The sequence below is a fragment of the Filicampus tigris genome, chromosome 15 (genome assembly GCF_054856515.1).
Source record: "Filicampus tigris isolate MCC_2025a chromosome 15, RoL_Ftig_1.0, whole genome shotgun sequence".
Lineage (NCBI taxonomy): Eukaryota > Metazoa > Chordata > Actinopteri > Syngnathiformes > Syngnathidae > Filicampus > Filicampus tigris.
The window spans coordinates 5,811,570-5,832,020 of record NC_141231.1 but is presented as its reverse complement, the minus strand read 5'-3'; the positions used below and the strand labels follow the sequence as shown (position 1 = coordinate 5,832,020).

Genomic DNA, 20,451 nt, shown 5'->3' with positions numbered 1-20,451 from the left:
GGTCGACTCTCAATGTGCACCGTTTCCTAAACATTCTGGTTTGAGCATGTATTCTGATAGTTTGCACGGGATTTATTAAAAAGTGAATTAAAAAACACTCACTCCTTCAAAGTACCCTATACATGATCCGTACACACGTCACTGGCAATAATTTCCGGATCCACAATGAAAGTAAATCTTCAAACGCCATGGTTGCACTTGCCAAGTGAAATTAGGCAGTGTGGTGATGTAGTGCTGACTCAATGAAAGAAAATGTCTCTTTTTATGGGGGCTCGCTAACATCATTTCTCTGCATGCCCATGGTCATCATAATTACAAACATCCATTGGCCTCTATTCTTTTGTATATTACTTTGGCCTTTTAGCTCAAGGAAAATACATCAGCATTCAGACACTCATGTGCTAAAACAAGTGACAGAGTTTTGAACTCCCCACAATTGTTCTCAGCATTCTCCGGGTACTCGGTACAAAATGTCTCATCGATTTACACCTTATAGCCAGGGGTGCACATAATGTTTTTCATGCGGTACTCGCATGAGTACCAGGAGATTGTCTTTGGTACTCACTAGTGGTCCACCGGATCACATAAGTCAAGTTATTTTACAATGCTATCGCTGTCCTGTGGAAAACACTTATGTCCATTTTATTCAATTTTCTTATTTTTATGTGAATGTGTTTCCACGTTACAGACATCGCATTAACATGAAAATTAAAAAAAAAATTGACATAAGTGTATTTCACAGTTCAGTGACGAGATTACTGTATATTATATTATATTATATTATATTATATTATATTATATTATATTATGTTATATTATATTATATGATATTATATTATATTATATCATATCATATTATATCATATTATATCATATTATATTATATTATATTATCCATCCATTATCTATACCGCTTCTCCTCACAAGGGTCGCGGGCGTGCTGGAGCCTATCCCAGCTGTCTTCGGGCAGTAGGCGGGGGACACCCTGAATTGGTTGCCAGCCAATTGCAGGGCACACAGAGACAAACAACCACACTCACAATCACACCTAGGGGCAATTTAGAGAGTCCAATCAACTTACCATGCATGTTTTTTTAGGGAATGTGGGAGGAAACCGGAGTACCCGGAGAAAACCATTATATTATATTATATTATATTATATTATATTATATTATATTATATTATATTATATTATATTATATTATATTATATTATATTATATTATATTATATTATATTATATTATATTATATTATATTATACTATATTATAAAAACGCATGTGTTCAGGCAGGCACTCTCGTAAAACCTGATTTGTTTACTATCTTATTATGATCGTAAAATGTATGATGTTTATCATTTTGTTTGTATCTTTTTTCTTTTTTTATTTTAACGGTGTGCGATATATAGTAAATACATATAATTAAGTACATATCGTAAATACTGTACCTAATTACTTAGTACCCCACCTCTCACCCTCAGTCAAGTGAAGTAGGCTGCATTGCCCGCAATCTTAATGAGGACAAGTGGTAGACAAAATGAATGGATGGATAAATATGTCCAACCAGTCCTGAATGAATCAGGAAGTAGTCTTCTTACCAACAAACAATACGTCATCAGAATAACAAACCTGGCAAAGTTTGTTTTGCAATAGTGACCTATATATAATTGTCCTTACATGTAATTCTGTAAGTGACACTGTCTCACACTTTGTGTTTTAAGTCACCATCATTGTTTAATGGAGTCTCTATGAGCTGCTAATGATTCACAACAGCACTTTCTATTTTGTGTTGGGTGCTGCTCTTGTGCTTCTTACATGCAGCTGAGGCTTGTGAAGTTGCTGACATCTTTGTATAGTTTTTGCATAGGTTGTTGACTTTTCATCATCATACTTGATTTAATTGAAGTCACTGAGCTGCAAGTCTTGACTCATCCTAACAACTCATAATCGCAATACCTGTATCAGCAGGCATTACTGTAATGGGTGTTGGTTTTGTTTATCATGAGAGTTTATGTCCACCTCAGCTAAGCCTGTGCATTGTGCTGAATAATTAGTTCATTTTCACATGCCTACTTTAAGTTTTTATTGTTTTATTTTACTAATTGCTGAAATGCTGAAAACTGAAACTTACTCAGTTGCTTTGTTTGTCTTTGTGTTAGTTATAGGATTTGGGCACATTATCTTGATGTAATTAAATAGAATATAATTCAATAAATTAAAAAGTATATTCACATAATTCCAAATTGTTGTCTAATTCCTAATCTCAGGACAAGTACAGTCAAAAGAAGTGAGAACAGTGGGAAATACACGCACACGCTCGTGCACATTCACGCACACTCACACACACACACGCGCACACACACAGACGCAACCTGTCTGTGATGTCATGTTCTACGTTTGACTAGATGACTGCTAATCAGTTGCATGCAGTTAAATACCACAAACAAGTTTTTCCCTGTGCTGATTGAGAGCTGTCTGTAGACAACTGAAGTCACTTCCAACAAAGTAAGTTGTGTGCTTTATATGGGATAGCTGCTGTGTGACTGTAGAATAGAAATTGATGCAATTTCTAATAATTTGAGTTTCCTATTGTATGGGGAAAAAATATTTCAAGAAGTTGTAACAATAACCATGCTGTTTACCTTTGAGGGATTATGAAAGGTATGAGTACAGTATTTGAGTACAGAGATTTACAAGAACTATTTAACCGCTAAACTTGAACAACTTTGATAAATAATACCTACCAAAAGAAAATTATTTTTTCTGTTGAAGTGGTGACCTCATAAATATAATACAGGAAAGATGGCTGAAAATGAAAGAAACATTGACACACAGAACCACCAGTCATTGCCAAGAGGGAATAAGAGAAAAATATAAGCGTTACATATAAATTAACAGTTGCAGTTAAGTGACTTATTAACATTATGTGCAAACCTCTTTACATAAAAAAAAAATGTATTAAATTACAATTGTAATAAGTTATAAAATGTCATTACAGGATAGAAACCTCCTAAAGGCAAATATGACATCAACATCGATTAGCTCTTGCCTTAACAAGGCTGTGCGCGAGCATTACATGAAACTTTCACAAGGAGGCAAATGCCAGGTGACTTACATCTGGATTGATGGAACTGGCGAAGGGCTTCGCAACAAAACCCGGACCCTGGATGCTGAACCTAAAATTTTACAAGGTACTGTAAATATACTGTTTAAATGATTATCTACTTCACAATAAATATTTGTGTTGAAGGACATTTAAAATGTTGAAGTTAATCCTGTAATCTGACAACATTACGTTATCTGAAAGGAGAATGAACGTGTTTAGACCTTGAATGTGTGCATATAGAAATCGGATAATACTATAAAAAAAAAAACAACAACTTTAATTTAGGTTAACTGTCTGATTTATGCGTCAATCTGATTACTGGTAGATATTCCTGAATGGAACTTTGATGGGTCAAGCACATTCCAGTCCGAAGGCTCCAACAGCGACATGTACCTCATCCCAGTATGTATGTTCAGAGACCCATTCACTCTAGACCCCAATAAACTGGTCCTCTGTGAAGTTTTCAAGTACAACCGCCTTCCTGCAGGTACCCTCTCTACTTTTTTGCATGATATATGTAATTCTCCAAATTGAGACAGGACATCTGCAACTGATTTTTGTATGTTTTGTTAAGAAACAAACCATCGATTAAAGTGCAATAAAGTCATGGACCAGGTTAAAGAGCACCGGCTATGGTTTGGTATTGAGCAGGAATATGCCCTCATTGGACAAGATGGGCATCCATTTGGTTGGCCTCAAAAAGGATTCCCTGCACCCCAAGGTCAGTATGTCAAAGACAAACTGCAAAAACAATTGACTTGGCAAAAGTTGCCCTCTTTCCTTTGTAAAAACACAAAGGGGCATTGAGTACTACTGTACTTCACCGGCTTCATGAAAGTCAGCAGGTTTAACAACTACACCATACCTGAAATACCAAGCATAACTGCTTCAAATTATTACGTTTTTATTTCCAAAAGTGATGAATTCTTCTCACCAAAATATATTGTCAGGTTACATGTTAATCAAAGAATTTCTCAACAATGCCTACCTGGGAAATACTTTATTTTTTAAATAAAGTTGCTTCACAGCACACAGGTACTTCACTTCACAGTTTGCAATTGTTACAAAAAATAGCTTCTGCCATTTTTTTTTAAATATCAGTCGTACATTTTGTTAAATGATCTATGATATACCTCTGATTTGATTTTTAAGAAACCACCATGCCTAAGGAAAAACAGCCAATCAGCATGACTAATGAGGAGTCAGTCATTCTTATGCACTCGCAGGCACACTCACAGTGGGCACACTTCTGCACCTTCCCATTTTTCCCTGTTGTGTTGGGTTTGAGGAGCTTTGCTGAAACTATTGTGCAATAACCACATCAGATTAGCCACAAAAGTTATGAAGAGGGAATTGGCCAGATCCTTACACAAAACAAGGGTGATCATTGGAACTACCTACCACAGTTGGACGGCCACAAGCAGCTGAGAAAATTAAGAAGTGAGGCGGAATTAGCAACATTTCTGGTTGACAGGTAAATTTATGAACTCGTTTTGAGTTTTACTTCAACATTTAGTGTTATCGTAACACGCCGCTACAAAAAGGTCATGCTCCAAACACGGCAACTGTAAATCAGCTTGTTTACAATGCACCTCTCAAGCACGTCAGTGAGAGGAGTGGCTTAGGTCAGAAACTCGAGATGGGGAGGAATTAATGAAGTGAGGCTACATTCAAATCTGTGCAGCAATTTTAAAACTGATAACTACACACCCAGTGAGATTATCCAGGTCCCGTTAGCACATCACATGAAAAGGGGGAAGGTGAGCAGACTAACCATGTTACCTGCTCATAGCAAACTTCCAGGGTTCAGTGTCCACCTTAACCCATTAAAGCCTGAAGCCCCTCGTGAGACATCTCTCTAAAACCTATGGTCGTCTTTGGAGTCACCCTTGAAAACCTGACATTTTCGCCACCTACAAAATAATTAATATGTCGGCCCCTGTAGCAGATAGAAACATAATTCACGAAAAATTTGAGCTCTTAGAAATGTGGCTTTCACACAGGCCCGAGTTTATTCATCTTTATCTGCTTCAATCAAAGATGCAAGTGAAGCACTTTTTTTAATAAAAAAAAATATCAAGTGGTATTACCATGCTGTGTTCTCTGACAAAAACGTTGAAATCGTCATTGTCTACGAATATATAGCTTAACCATACATCACGTTTGGATGGTTTCACGGCTTTAAAGTCCTCGAGCGCGTCGTCTATATCACCTCCGTGACTTATATCAGAGCTCTCGCGATCGACTGTGCCTCCATTACTCGAAAAAATTCCAGATATCCTCCGACAACTCACGACATCGTCACCTGTATATTCTGATGCATTTCATTGAAAACGAAAATTGGATTAAAAAAAAAATGACGTACACGCTCTCCCGGATTTACAGGGAGAAACACGCAAGTTAGTTTAGTGGTAGGAACGCGGTTATGCAACAGTATTCAGGATGCAGACTAGCACCTCTCCGACAAGTACTTGCAATTTGTATTACTCTGCAGCAGGACTCAAACCATGGCCCTCCAGTTCCAAAGCTCCTTGCACTGGTCAGATAATCCCAAGGGCGATGCAGACATTAAGTCATTCTTGTTTGACTTTTTTTTAAGGTCCCTACTACTGTGGAGTGGGCGCAGACAAAACTATTGGACGGGACATCGTGGAGTGTCACTACAAGGCATGTCTCTATGCTGGGATCAAGATGTTTGGAACAAATGCTGAAGTTATGCCATCTCAGGCAAGTATTAAAAGAACACATGATTTACATTGCCATGGTGGTTATTTCTCTCTCAGCCTCAGAGGCCCTCTTAGTTATTTCACTTTTTTCATTGTCTTGACTTCAAACTTCAGTGGGAGTTCCAGGTAGGCCCCTGTGAAGGTATTGAGATGGGAGATCAGCTGTGGGTTGCTCGCTTCTTGTTGCACCGTGTATGCGAAGATTTTGGCGTTGTCGCTACACTGGACCCCAAACCAATGAAGGGGAACTGGAATGGTTCTGGTTGCCACACTAATGTCAGCACCAAGAAGATGAGGGAAGAAGGAGGACTGCAGTAAGTAAACAATTCTCCCCAAAAATGTGAAATGGTGGTAATTTTTTATGTAATTCTTGACTGAAACCTTGCATCATTAGAGTGGAGGCCACTATTTGAGGAAATATGGTATATGATCATCTTGACATAGGAAAGAAGACATACTGTGCATTTTTTTTCATAACTCAAAACAGTTCCTGTAGGGCTGCTTGATTAAGCGATTTTGAACTGAAGCCGAATTTTCTGGATAAAACGATGTTAAAAATGTGCAAAGGATAAAGTGCCCTCTCCAGGTCGGTTATGAGATCCTGCCCCAAGTGGAGGGGTTCAAATATCTTCTTCAAGTTTTGTTCACAAGTGAGGAACGAATGGAACGCGAGATCGACAGGTGGATCGGCGCAGCATTTGCAGTGATGCGGACTCTCTATCCAGCCATTGTGGTGAAGAGGGCGCTGAGCCAAAAGACGTGGCTCTCAATTTACCGGTCAATCTACGTTCCCACCCTCGCCTATGGTCACAGGATCTGGGTCATGGCTGGATGAACAAGATCCCAGATACAAGCGGTTGAAATAAGTTTCCTCTGCAGGGTGTCCAGACTCTCCCTTAGAGATAGGTAAAAAGCTTGGTCATCCGGGAGGGGCTGCGAATAGAGACGCTGCTCCTCCGCCTCTAGAGGATCTAGATAAAGTGGTCTTGCTAATCTGGTTGGAATGCCTTTTAGATGCCTTCCTGGTGAGATGTTGCAGGCACCTCCCACCAAGAGGAGGCCCCAGGGACGATCCCGACTTGCCTGGATTGGCCTCGAGATCCCCAAGGAAGAGCTTGACGAAGTGGCTAGGGAGAGGGAAGCCTGAGCTTTCTAAAGCTAAAGCTACTGACCTGGATAAGCGGAATAAGATGGATGGACTGATGACATGTTAAACATGCAAGCACATTAGCCGTATCATGCTGGTCACTTTGAGTGTTGCCAGTTGTTGATAAACACTAATGCATTTTATCTGGTCTTTCAATACGCAGACAATTATGGTAAAGTGAGTGTAAAGAGAAGCCACTCGTTAAATACTTTGAACAAGTAACCACCCATTCATTTGTGTAATTTTTATTGACAGATACATTGACAAGGCCATCGAGAAGCTGAGCAAAAGACATATGGAGCACATTATAGTGTATGACCCGCACGGTGGTCAGGACAACATGAGACGTCTCACAGGTCATCATGAGACCTCCAAAGTGAATGAATTCTCTTCTGGAATTGCAAACAGAGGCACCAGCATCCGCATTCCTCGTCAGGTGGGTCAAGAAAAGAAAGGCTACTTTGAGGACCGTCGCCCTGCAGCTAACTGTGACCCGTACCTTGTGACATGGGCCATTGCAAGCACCTGCCTGCTTGATAATGATGATGAAGTGAAGGGCAATTAGATGAGATGACAAGACGTAGTCTATTGGGTCTGCTTGTAGTATTGTACAAAATACAAGTCAGTTATGAGTGTACCTGAATAAATGAAGTGTTCATGTATTGTGACTAGATGTAATTATCGTCATTGCGTTTTTAAATCTTCCATAAACACTTTCATACCCTCACACCAACTTGAATAAAAATTAAATGGTGTGGGGACAGATACAGTAGAATGACAATGTAATATTTTCTCTCTTTGTTCATCTGGATTAAATGTTTTTAGGGGGTTTTACAGTTTACAGATAAGTCTTAATTTTAAAGTCGATAAACAATATTTTGTCTATCCGTTCTTTCATGAAATAAAAGCACATTGTTTTGTTGTTTGCTGATGTTTTATATTTGGTTTCTATTTTTTGTTGTGTGAATGCAGCATGAAAATACATTGATAATAAATTCAATGGCTTCAGTATTAGGGACCTCTGTAAGGTCTAATGAGAAGTAATACAAGAATAGTATAAAAAGTCTGTTTGCAAAGATGTTAATGCTCAGTATTGACACTGTCAGAGGTGTAATTATACTATGATTGCGGTTGCAGTTTGCAGTGTTGCATCATGCTGAGAGGAATTTCTTATTGTTGTGCTCACCTTATAGATAGCCACCCAAAAGAAGCAAAATAGCTATTATTGTTATTAGAATGATTAGAAATCTATCAGAATGACACAGTGTAGTTCAGTGCCACACTCTTCAATCACAATCACAATAACACATTTATTATGTATTAGTATTATGCGTATATATATATATATATATATATATATATATATATATATATATATATATATATATATATATATATATATATTATACACACACACACAGTGGCCAGCATATACATACGCCCTTGACAAATTGAAAGATTTTATTCAATATCCCAATGAACATAAGAACACCTAACCAGTCGCCCATCTCTCTGTCTCTCTCTCTCTCTCTGTCTCTCTCTCTCTCTCTCAGTGATGACCCGCAAGAGCTTTGTTGCAGGGTGTCTGCAGGATTCACCAAATTGGATATGAGACTTTTATAACCGTTAACCAACTTTAAAAAAAAAATTAAAATTAAAAGCATGCATCCATAAAAATACTTGCAAATCAAACGCATTAAAATGACTACAATACAGTTATGTACTGAACAACTGAACTAAAGTAAAAAGGTGTACATAACTGGAACACCGCTTTCAATGCAAGTCAGGTCATTTTACATCGTTTCTTTCTTCGCTTTTCAGAAAGTAAAAAAAAAACAACAACAATATTAGGCTTTAAAAAATCACCAAAGCATGTGAATTTCACTTAAAAAACACAAACAAAAAAAAATCATTGAATCCGTGAGTGATGAACTTCGAGTATGTGGGGGTCCACTTTACTAGACGAAGCAAGTTTACAAGGACTGGCTCACTTACATGCCCTGTCTGATTTTTCCCGTAAGACAAAAATTTAAGTAAATAACATTATACGATATAAATTTTCATTCTTGGGGTACTTTGACATAAGTATGTCAAAGAGGCATGTTATTACAGTAATACACCAGAGAAGTATAAATAGAAAAAAAGATATATGTCACCTTTTTGTTGTGATTTCTTAAATCTGGTAGACACCAGAGAGACTAAGTTCCACAATAAAAACAGTAGATTACAGTTAATATAGATGTGACATTTTGTGAAACATTTTCTTACAAAAAATATTAATTTATATCTTTAAGTTACTGTGGCATGTATAGTAATAGTGTTTGTCCAGGTCATATACAGTTATTAAATTATTGACACTCTTCATGTAATGGTAGCGCTGGAACATGTTGCATTGAAGACATCCTCAAAATGTGCATCTGTATTTTTGACCCACTACTCACTTCACTGCTTTTAATGTTTTACTCTTATTAAGACTCCACTTTTAATACATGCAGTTCACCACCACAATCTCCTTTCCAGAACTTGTCACATGCCTAGATAGATAAGGACCAAGGCTAAGATATTATCTCCCAGTAGGATGGAATGTATTCACCTCTGCCTTTCATTAAGCAGTGGTGACATAGTGTTAATATCCGTTACTTCCTGACATTTAATCCTACCACTCTTGGCAGAACTACCTTAGAATGACTTAATTTAATCAATGAAGCTGCTTGAGTGTACACTTTTCCGAGTAAACAAAAGAAGCAGTGTGATCTACGTACACGGCATACCAGATTTCCATGGATACAAGGGAGTACCTTGGCAACCATTGTGCTTGTCTGTCGTCATAGAAATATCTGTTTCAGGGCCTTCACCTAGAATATTAATAGCCTGGTTGGTTGTTAATAATGGAGATATTTCATGTCTCTATAGTGTATGTAAAGTCTTAGCTAATGTCAACAATAAAAGAGAATTATGTTCCTTGTTATTGTTTCATTTTGAAATCCAACTTCAACAGTTTCTTATCAATGCGGGAAGTACAGACACCAAGAACACATGACTGTATGCAGGAACTAAGAGTTCTGATGAAAAAGGTTATTTCAGGTCAATATACTGCAAATTATTAGTATTAAAAAATACAGTATGCAAATGAAATCCATGTTTACAGGAAATGTTAGCGTGCAACATGTTTTAATAAGAAACGATGGTAAATGTCAGTTAGTTTAATACTTAGGATAAGTTCAATTAGGTCAGGACAATATGGTAATTGCTGAATAAAACCCATTAAAGATTTCCGTCATTCCCTTCATAAAATCAAGTTGTAGTGAAACAAAATGTGACATACTATGCTGCCTGTAGTTTTAGGGACCATTTGTAGAATTTTAGTCTTAGGTATTAACAGGTATGGGGTACTGTAAGTGCGGTGACTGACATGGTCCCAAAAATACTGTGGGTGTTCGGTAACACTACCCAGCCACTATGTAGTGCCCTATATAGTGGGTCACTTCAGAGGGGTTAGAAGGTTGTCATTGGCAGAGGAAAGAGTAGGGTTATGTTCCCACTTCCCAAAACCACTCCTATACCCTCATGAACCTCAAACTGCCTATGATTTGTAGTCCAACTCCTTTGCCCGTTTTTTGTAGCTTAGTTCTTGGAAGGGAAGTCAAATCAAAAAATGTCCCAACTATTCTAAACACCATTCATTCATTCATTATCCAGACCGCTTATCCTCACAAGGGTCGCGGGCGTGCTGGAGCCTATCCCAGCTGTCTTTGGGCAGTAGGCGGGGGACACCCTGAATTGGTTGCCAGCCAATCGCAGGGCACACAGAGACAAACATCCGCACTCACAATCACACCTAGGGGCAATTTAGACAGTCCAATCAACTTACCATGCATGTTTTTGGAATGTGGGAGGAAACCGGAGTACCCGGAGGAAACCCACGCAGGCACGGGGAGAACATGCAAACTCCACACAGGGATGCCGGAGCCGGGATCGAACCCACGACCTCTTAACTGTGAGGCGGACGTGCTAACCAGTCGACCACCGTGCCGCCTCTAAACACCATATTCTGATTAATATTGCATTTGTGCAATATGACTCAAGCCGCAAAATCCACCCATTTTCATCTCGCTCAGGGGCGGCAATTTTGCCATTTACTTTCTACTGAAAACTACATCACAGTTGCTCAGGGCTCAGGCAATGACCAATCATGATTCAGCTTGTGAACTTATCACGACCAAACTCTGAAAACAGAGTAATCGACCCACGTGGTCCCAGTCGGTCCGAGCCAAACATCAGCCAAATGACGTCGAGAACGGATTTAACTTGTACCACGTCACATGCAGGGACGTTGAGAACGGACATAACCTGTACCACGTCACACGCAGGTGCCGCACTCCTGACTCGCGGCCGAAGGAAAAAAACAAAACGAAACAGTGTTGTGTACCTTGCATCTTAGCACATTCGAGGACCTTTTTTTGGTTTTATGTACTATTCAGGACATCGGAAGCCTCGCCGCATTCAAGAGAGACACATTTAGTCTTAGGCTTTGGTGAGGCCTCCGTGCCGCTGTGAGTCTTTCATTTCAAATATCGCCCAAATGGGAAGGCTCACCGCGAAAATAAACGATTACATAGACGGCATGGACGGAAAACACGTGATTCCGACTATGCTTAGTCTGACTAGTTTTAAAGTTTCCCGTCTATCGTTTATCATGTACAAAATGGACCTGCGTCATAGGCGGATAGGCGGACCGGTCCGTCACGGCATGCCCAGCTCTGGTATTTATTTGTTTAATATTTATTAGAGTAGGTAATCCAACTGACGTTGATCTGGTATATCGTTATTATATGACAGCAATAATGTATGTTGTGGCTCGCCCAAGTAAGTGTTTAAAAACATCTGAATGATGAGTGAACTGTATAGTTCACTGTTTAAAAACTCCTATTTACTGACAAGGAATAAATAGGGAATGTGTTTTATATAGGTCACTCTCGGGTAGATTTTGCTGCTTAACTCATATCCCATAAAAGCAATATTAATCAGAATGCCGTGTTTAGAATAGTGGAGGCGCATATAACACATTATTGCAAATAACATTTTGGGGTTGACTTCCCCGTCAACTACATTTCAAAGTATGTTTTTTTTTCTTTTTACTTTACTTAAGTTCAAGAGTTGTCTTATTTTACCATAGTCTTTTTAAGACACAAATATCTGTACTTCTACTGACTTATGGACAGAGTGGCTACTTTTGTCACTTGTTATCAGGGCTGGGCAATGGAGACTGTTTTGAGTACTTGAGGAACTCCTTTACGTGCTGCTTTTCTCGTTTTATCAGATTAAAATGTTGACTGTCATTTGTAGACAGAAGAGGTGGGGTGCTAATCTGTTTCCTGGGAACTTTCTTCATGGCCCTGTTTAGCGCACCCGCACCCACCCCCACCCACCTTTTTTTTCCCTGTCATTTCTCCTTGTCTACTCCGTCCCAAGGATACATTTTCGTTTGTGGGATACAGAGTGAAAAGACGTTAGCTGAGTTAGCGTTAATGTAGGTCAACCGTGAACAAGCATGGATTTATACAATACATCTTGACCGTCAGATAAGTGAGTTTGTCCCTCCCATGACTGACAACCCGTTCATTGACGTCAATGCTCCTCGCAGCAGCAGGTGAGAGTCAAGCATCGCGTCTTCGCGCTAAGGGAACGAGTAGCCGAGCGCAGTCATGGGAAAGCTACAAGAATTTGACATCACTTTCGCCAACAATAAGGTGGTTTACAGTCCCGGAGAATCTATCAGTGGAACTGTCAAAATACGAATCAGCAACTCGCTGCAGTACAAAGGTAATGTCTGCTCGATTATGTTCTCAAGGGAGAGGTGTGTTGTCCGGTGAAGCGCGCAAGGACACACGAATGTGGACAAAGTTTACTGTTTCTAGCGGAAATGAGGAACAACACTGAACAGCGTTGTTCGGCTACACTGCGTATCATTATTTTCCCTTCGTTGTAGTTGTGGATGTTGTGTTTTCACTCCCTTTTTTACGGCTTCAGAGCAAGTCGGTGGTGTTTAGTTAACAAGACGCGTGAAAACCACATCCTGGACTACGTCCTGCTTGATACATGCTTTAACTTGTTTGGTCCTGGAACTTGTATTAATAGTTTCAAGTAGAATAGCGAGTAGTAGCGTACACATCGTATACGGCAAACACGTTTATGGAAGATGGGGGTGTATATTTGAAATGGTTTTCTGACAGAAATGTGAAATAGTTAATTCAGTTCAACTGACAATGATTACAGTTGTAACACAGGAGTAAGGTACAATGTGTCCATTGTATGGCAATGATTCTTATGGGGATTCTTCTGTGATAATCCATGGTAAATGAAAGCTATCTTTGTAAAAGAGAAATACACTAATGAACTTTTGTGGTTAGGCAAACAAAAGCCCGAAAAGTCTATTGCCAAACTTGCAAATGTTTAAATGCAGTACTTATGGTATGTTGACATTATGAAAAGGCAGCCTATTATTGTATATGCCACTTGCTTAATTGATGACTTTGCGAGCAAAAAAACTGTATAAACAAAGGAACCTCTGGAGTCATGTATCTCAGAATTGGATTAACATTTTCCTTAAAAATATGGATCTAAAGCTGATCAAATCAGTCCAAACCTCTCTCATGCAAGCAAGACATCACAGAGGATGTCAACATATTGCGCAAGTCCTGAACTGAACAACAGTCATTGGTAGTGGAGTGGTTTACATGTTTGACTTTTATGTAGCCAATGTGGGATCAATTCCCTTTCAATTACCATATGTGTCAATGTGAGTGTTAACAGTTGGCTTCCTTTGTTTGGCTAATGACTAATCCTGGGTGTAGTCTGCCTTTCCGCCAGTCAGTTATGAGATGGTAAGGGGTACTAGTGAAGTGACTCACCTTCACTTTATGTCTACTCGCTTGCTTATAAAACTTTGAGTGTTTTACTGATGTCTATTGAAGCAGGCCTTTTTCAGATTAAAATGTAATGGTCTAGACTCTAGAGGCTCTAAAATCTAGCATTTCCCTTGAGCAGTGTCTGATAGTGTGTAAATTCGTGCTTGGCAGTTAGTCCGACACAACAACTAAGGTCATCAGTAATCAGTGTGCTGTTGCTGGTACGACAGGCGGTGTTGTTGTGGATGAAAATAGCCTCAGTCCAATAGCAGTTTTTTGTCTTATTCGCTTGACAATGAATCTGGCTGTGGTCACACTTGTAGTTCTATACTCTCGTCCGCACCACACACAAAAAAAAGAATAAATAAATCAATATGGTCCTGATTGCTTTGCACTCACACAGGATTATTTAGCATCAGCTACAGAGAAAGTCACAAAAATTCACAACCTGTTTGTGACGTATTGTGTAACGAAACACATTTTCGAGACAAAATCCTGTCTGCTGCATTTAATACTTTTATTTTGTGCGAGGTAAATTTCTACTATTTGCAGAATAGGATCAAGGCCTGGCATGAATAGCTAAAACCTAAAAAAATACTAAAGGGAATAACTGATGTCACCCTAAAACTGGTTTGTAATTGCCCAAAGATGCCAGAAAATGCATTTAAAACATAGTAGATAATAAAGAACACACATTGGTATGAGCCATGTTACTTAAATGATTGTAATCAAAACTTAAATTATTAAATGGAAACAAACCACTTTCACTTGAGGCTCATTACTAGTATTAGCTAGTATAGTATACTATCTTAAATTACACACTAGCACAATCTGACATAACATCACACATGGGCAAACAAATAAGAGCACTACACTATACATAAGGAGTAATAAGCTTTAAACACACCTTATAGCATTTCACATCACAAATTAATAAATGTTTATATATACAAATTAAACAGCAAAGTAATCTTTACCGATTGTTATTAGTAGCTGCATCGGGTGAGATGCAGAAAGATACTACAATACTACATTCCTTTTTGGCTGTCCGTGTTGCCAAAGCTAACTTGAAAATGTAACTTTTTTAATTTAAAAAAGTAAGTTTGTTACTTTACTGATTACTTGGTTTAAAACGTGACCAAGTTAGATTACATGTTACCTTTTTACTTACATTCAGCAGCTAGAAAACAACACCCCTCAACATAAAAAAGACCACCGATTTTGTCAAAATTTTATTCGAAGTGCATTTTTGGCCGAAATGACTTAAATACTTTGTTTTTTAAATAATGGCAGCCCTTCTGGATTAACATAAGTGCTTATCTTTTCATAAATAAAAATAAAATAAAGGCAGTCTTTTTTTGACCTGACATATTCGAAGGGAAGTCAAGTCAAAAGTTTTCTTTCAATAATATGTTCCATTCGCCCCCACTAGTCGAAACACAGAGCACGACATAAGTCTGTTTAATATTGTGTTTGTAGAACATGAACTTGGCAGCTAAATCCACTTGTTTTTATTCATCTCATGGGGTGGCCATTTTGCCACTTGCTGTCAACTGAAAATGACATCACAGTGCCTTAAGGGCTCAGGTAACGACCAATCACGGCTCACTTGTTTTCTGGGTTTGTTCATGTGATGTTCACTTTAGGCACTGTGATGTCATTTTCAGTCGACAGCAAGTGGCAAAATGGTCGCCCCCTGAAATGACTAAAAAGAGGTGGATTTTGTTGCTTTAATTCATATTCCACAAATGCAATATTTATCAGAATGCCGTGTTTAGACTATAATGGGGCCGCATAAAACATACTATTGTAAAGAACATTTTTGACTTGACTTAAGCTTTAAATTGTTTAATACCCACATTTCTACCCTACTCTTGTGGCAATGGTAGGTATCTGCAATTCTAACAAGGTCTCTCAGGGCCATATTCTTCCGTTCTTTGCATACGTTTTTTTTTTTTTTTTTTCCTACACTCCTGGCCTGCACATCAACTCGGTACGCACATCCTCCTGTCCAGACTTCTGACACACTGACCATGCATAACCTGGAAATGGAAACGTGTGCACAGCCACCTAAGAGAGACTGGTGCATGTCAAAGAAATCCATCCAAATCCAAAACATAACACACTTTTTGTATAAAAGTACCTTCCATCGTGAATATGTCTTCTCTAGTGAGACGCGCATACTGTTTAAATATTAAATAATATTAAATAAAAAATATTTTGTAAGGCCCATCTAACTGAATTAAAACATGCAATATAATGTTTTAGCTTCATGGGGTGCTGTGCAGCCTCTGGAGTGCTGAAGAGGAAAAGTGCTTAATTCCACAGAAGAATGCTAGCATACTGTGCGCATGGCTAGATTTGACAGTGAACGCTCACATTTTAGAGTTGCTTCACCCAGGTTGCGTACTTAGCTTGTGGGTGTGTGAATGACAGATATGAGTGGATGGGAGAATGCGTGCAGCTGCGCGCCTTTTTTGACTTGCGGACATGAGAGACTATGGCCCTAAATGACTATATGATTGTCTTTTTCTATTAAATTTGTGTGGCTGATTGTGGGTTTCTGCTGGCAGCAAGGACCATTATCCATGGTATTTAGAGTGATCGTGTGCTCATTCAATTACAATTACAAATGAATGATAGTTAAAAAAGGTAGTAAGGGAGCAGATGTGTTCAACTGAGGATTGCACAGTGTTTTGTTAAATCATTTCATTATTTTAGACGCCATAGTAGATTATGAGATATTTGTAATCCATTGGACAGGGCGAGCGAAAACAGAATTCTCCTATTACCGGATCAATCCCATGTTGATCTTGTTTGTTTCAATGCAGGTGATGCCAAAGATATTTCTGTAATCCTCAGAAGTGCATTCCATATGGGAATCACTGACTAGTTAATGCATAATCTGTCAGACAGACCTCAATGGTGCTATTGTAAATAAATGTACTTTCACATCTATTTAGGAGATGTTTTCATCACTATTTCATTGTGAGCAGAATTACACAGAAAATGGTGTAGCTGGAATATTTTTTTCCACTTTTTGTTATGTTTTTGGTGACTATTTCTTATTTTTCAAAAATATACTAAAAGTGGAAGTCAACCCAAACATATTTTTTTTCCAGAATATGTTATTTGCAATCCCACTAGTTGAAACAGGGCATTCTGATAAATATTACGTTTGTGGAATAAGTGTTAATCCACTCTTTTTTAGCCATCTCTGGGGGCGGCCATTTTGTCTTCTGTCGACTGAAAATGACATCACAACTGCTCACAACGATCAATCACGGCTCAGATTGAGAAAACAGGTCAGCTGTGATTGGTCGTTGTGAGCAGTTGTGATGTCATTTTCAGTCGACAGAAGACAAGATGGCCGCCCCCGGAGATGGCTAAAACCGAGTGCATTTTGCTGCTTAATTTATTTTCCACAAACGCAAAATTAATCAGAATGCCATGTTCCAACTAGTGGGCCTGCTGGGAACATATTCTTGAAAAAAATACGTTTGGGTTGACTTCCGCTTTAAAGCATTTCCCACACTGTAAAAAAACAAGGTTTAGTGAACTCAAATTTTCAAGGCAACAAACGTCGATACATTTTTAAATTGGGCAATTCATCTAAATGTTTTGCTGTTGTGAAAACTGGCTTTGCCACATTTCACAACAGAGAAATAAGAGTTTACAGAACAAATTGTCCCTTGTATTGTCACCCAACTTAAGGATACACTCTAAGTAAAAGCAACTCAGCAACTCAGCTACTTTCTTGCTTTGTTGTGCTATCACTAACATTCTTTCCATGAATGTCAAATGTATATTTTAAAGATGTTCCAACTTAAATTACTGTTTTAGACCCCCAAAATATAAGTTGTTTTTTTACATTGCAGGATCAGGAATAATACACACATTTTAAATGCATACATTAGTCACTTTATACAGTGAAATGGTTCATGATTACAATTTTTACAACTTTGATCAGGTGGAAGGTGGCCTGGTAGATAGCATGGGTGCCTCACATTTCTGTGGTTTGGGGTTTGAATCTTAGCTCTGGCCTTCCTATGAGGAATGTTCGCCCAATGTTTGCGTGGGTTTTCTCCAAGTATTCTGGTTTCCTCCCATATTCCAAAACATATTAGGTTAATTGAAGACTCTAAATCATCCATAGGTTTGAATGCTTGTTTTTCTATATGTACTGTGTGATTGGCCGGCGGGCAGTCCAGTATTCTAGTTAAGCCGCATTGCACTCCATTTCAGGCTTTCAGAATTAATGTGCTGTAATTGCTGAGCCTGCATTTTGCTTTTAGTGCCATAGCATCTTAAACATGACTGCTGATTATTCAGTCACCAAGAATGCTTGAATCATGCTGAACCAGGAAAACGTCTGTATGCCTGTTGTATCCACATTTAGATTTTTCCTTTAAATTAGCTGCTGGTTTGTTGAGTGAGCCTGGACAGGTTTTGAAATAGGTTCGATACGCTTTTCTTCCCTTGCTTTACCAGGGGAGGATCATTCAGTGAGATGGCAGGGGGGGATGAGCAATAGCGTTGAAACATAGATGGAATTAGACCACTAATGTGCACTACAGTAAGAGGGAGGGAATCCCTCATAACAATAAAGCTCCACGCATCATTTTCAGATTCAAGATGGTTCATGGGCAGCAGAGAATTAGTTGCTCAGGATATATGAAGGTAGACTGTGAATGTATGTTGCAGTGTCTTGGCTGTGCTGTGCTGTCCTTTGTGCTTTTGCGAGACACACTCAATATTTTAGACCAAATTTACTGCCTCACTGTATTATTGATGATAACACCATTAGACAGTATTTCTATTGATTGGCTTCCTTTCTAAGTCTTTTAAGTGGATTCATAAGAAACCGTTATTAGTTACAAGTTGAACGTGCTGTAGTTGTGTTAGCTGAGCCTCCACGAGTACCCGATACCTTAAAATAAGGCTGGTATCGGCATAATAGACTTGCTGGTATTGGTATTCGCCCATCCCTACTGTGAAGTAATATGGAGCTTATTCAAGCTACTTGAGGTAAGAGGAGGGGTACACACTGGTCTGGTTGCTAGCCAACTGTAGAAAAATTCAAGATAATGAAATAAATGTGTGTATTCATAAAATATATAGCCAAAGTAGAGGCCTCATTTTTGTCCAATGAAATATTGAAGTAGTGTGGAACAGAATGTGCAGAATTACATGCTACATGGCTGCTGGTTGTTTTATGATGTAACTTTTTCAGGGATAAACCTCTTACCCCTGCATGCAAATATGTGAGGATTTGTTTGTGTTTGTGTGCGTGTGTATTGTGCATGCAGATGGGTTTGTGTCTAAATCCTCTACAATCCAGTCTGACTGCATTGCTCAGCAAATAAGAACAAATTAAGGGTACCCATCCCTTAGGGAGTTTTCCAGAGTATTTTTGTTTTGTAAAAACAGTGTCTGAAGACTCTATGGTAGACTTACAAAGATAATATCCTGTTTTTTCTTTGAGTGATGACGGTTGAAACTTCTTTTGTTGTGTATTCAAAACACCATATCAGCTCTCTGAATCAAAATACCTGTCTATGGGCAATGACAAGTTAGCTAACATAGACTGATTTTACATGCAGTCAACATTCGGGTTAATGTCAAAATTCCGGTTTCCGAAACGTTCTAGATAACCCGTTTACATGTGTGAGCGGACAGCGTTACTCCCGTATATGTGGTTGTTGTGATCAGTTGCAAAATCGCTATAAATACTGGCAATGTACAATAACGTCATGACACAAATAGATGTCATTTCTGCTTCTTACTTTTTTATACCATCAATTAAATCACAATATATTCATGTCACTCCCCACAGGAATAAAGCAGTCAGTTTCCTCTTCACTCCAAAAGTGTGGTTCTGTACTGCGTCTCCCTTGAGTAGCCGCTTATTTAAGTGTAAGTTGCCAAGAAGTAGCAGTCAAGCTAACCACAGCAAGAATTGTTTATGCCGTACATGACATTAACACGCCATCAATGCGGGAAGAAGGCCAACTTGAAAATAAACCTTATCCTACCAAATAATATACGGACATCGATGCCTAAGTACGCTTTTATTTTGAAGCGGCGGCGTAACGTCTGACCTGACACCGTATTGTATGTCACCTGTTGCCAGCGTTCAGTGGTGGCTCCTGCGCTAGCAAGCGGTAGCAGCGCCTGCAAGCGCTATTACTTTTCAAAGGCAGTAGATGACTTCGCACACTTTGATGCTGACTGCCTGACAAGGTTGCCGTTCCAAATGATCCTTTTATAACAAGTTGTTCTTCTGTTGTTCTGACATCACTTCTGTTTTATAGACCAAAATCTATGTCCATGAGGAGAAATTTGTCTAAAATCTCACAAGTTTCTATAAAGGAAAATAGTGTGCTGCTATCCACAATTTAAATTGAATGTTGAATATCTAAAAATAAAAACCAGTTGGTTGTACTTCAAGTAGAAATGTTTTTGTTTTTTTTCTCTTCAGTGCTTTCGACCTAGAAGAACAATATATATTTCTATTTTCTAACCACATACCCGATTATTCAATTTGACTTCCGGTAGCATATCC

General features: G+C 38.7%; 2 protein-coding genes across 3 annotated transcripts in view; both read left to right on the top strand.

Moving 5' to 3' along the window:
- Nucleotides 1-2,410: 2,410 nt before the first annotated feature.
- LOC147135245 (glutamine synthetase-like) lies at nucleotides 2,411-7,916 on the top strand. Its single transcript, XM_086054039.1, has 7 exons — nucleotides 2,411-2,504; nucleotides 2,998-3,190; nucleotides 3,431-3,592; nucleotides 3,680-3,826; nucleotides 5,705-5,827; nucleotides 5,941-6,145; nucleotides 7,234-7,916. Exons 2-7 carry the CDS (start codon nucleotides 3,022-3,024, stop codon nucleotides 7,541-7,543), a joined length of 1,116 nt encoding a protein of 371 aa, XP_085910165.1. The 5' UTR covers nucleotides 2,411-2,504; nucleotides 2,998-3,021; the 3' UTR covers nucleotides 7,544-7,916.
- A 4,517-nt stretch (nucleotides 7,917-12,433) lies between these two features.
- Nucleotides 12,434-20,451, top strand: part of arrdc1b (arrestin domain containing 1b) — a 31,315-nt gene continuing 23,297 nt past the window's right edge. Inside the window, exon 1 of one of the 2 annotated variants that reach the window (XM_086053364.1) lies at nucleotides 12,434-12,628. In XM_086053364.1, coding sequence (XP_085909490.1) covers nucleotides 12,610-12,628 — 19 coding nt within the window. In that variant the 5' untranslated portion in view covers nucleotides 12,434-12,609. Of the gene's footprint in view, nucleotides 12,802-20,451 lie in introns of both variants that reach the window. The other variant, XM_086053363.1, reaches the window with a different exon arrangement.

What these genes read in the sequence shown, in the direction of transcription:
- LOC147135245 (XM_086054039.1), top strand. Translation starts at nt 3,022, where the DNA reads ATGACATCAACATCGATTAGCTCTTGCCTTAACAAGGCTGTGCGCGAG. An exon ending in AAATGCTGAAGTTATGCCAT is followed by an intron (nt 5,828 to 5,940) that starts CTCAGGCAAGTA and finishes TTGACTTCAAAC; the next exon opens with TTCAGTGGGAGTTCCAGGTA. An exon ending in AGGGAAGAAGGAGGACTGCA is followed by an intron (nt 6,146 to 7,233) that starts GTAAGTAAACAA and finishes TTTTATTGACAG; the next exon opens with ATACATTGACAAGGCCATCG.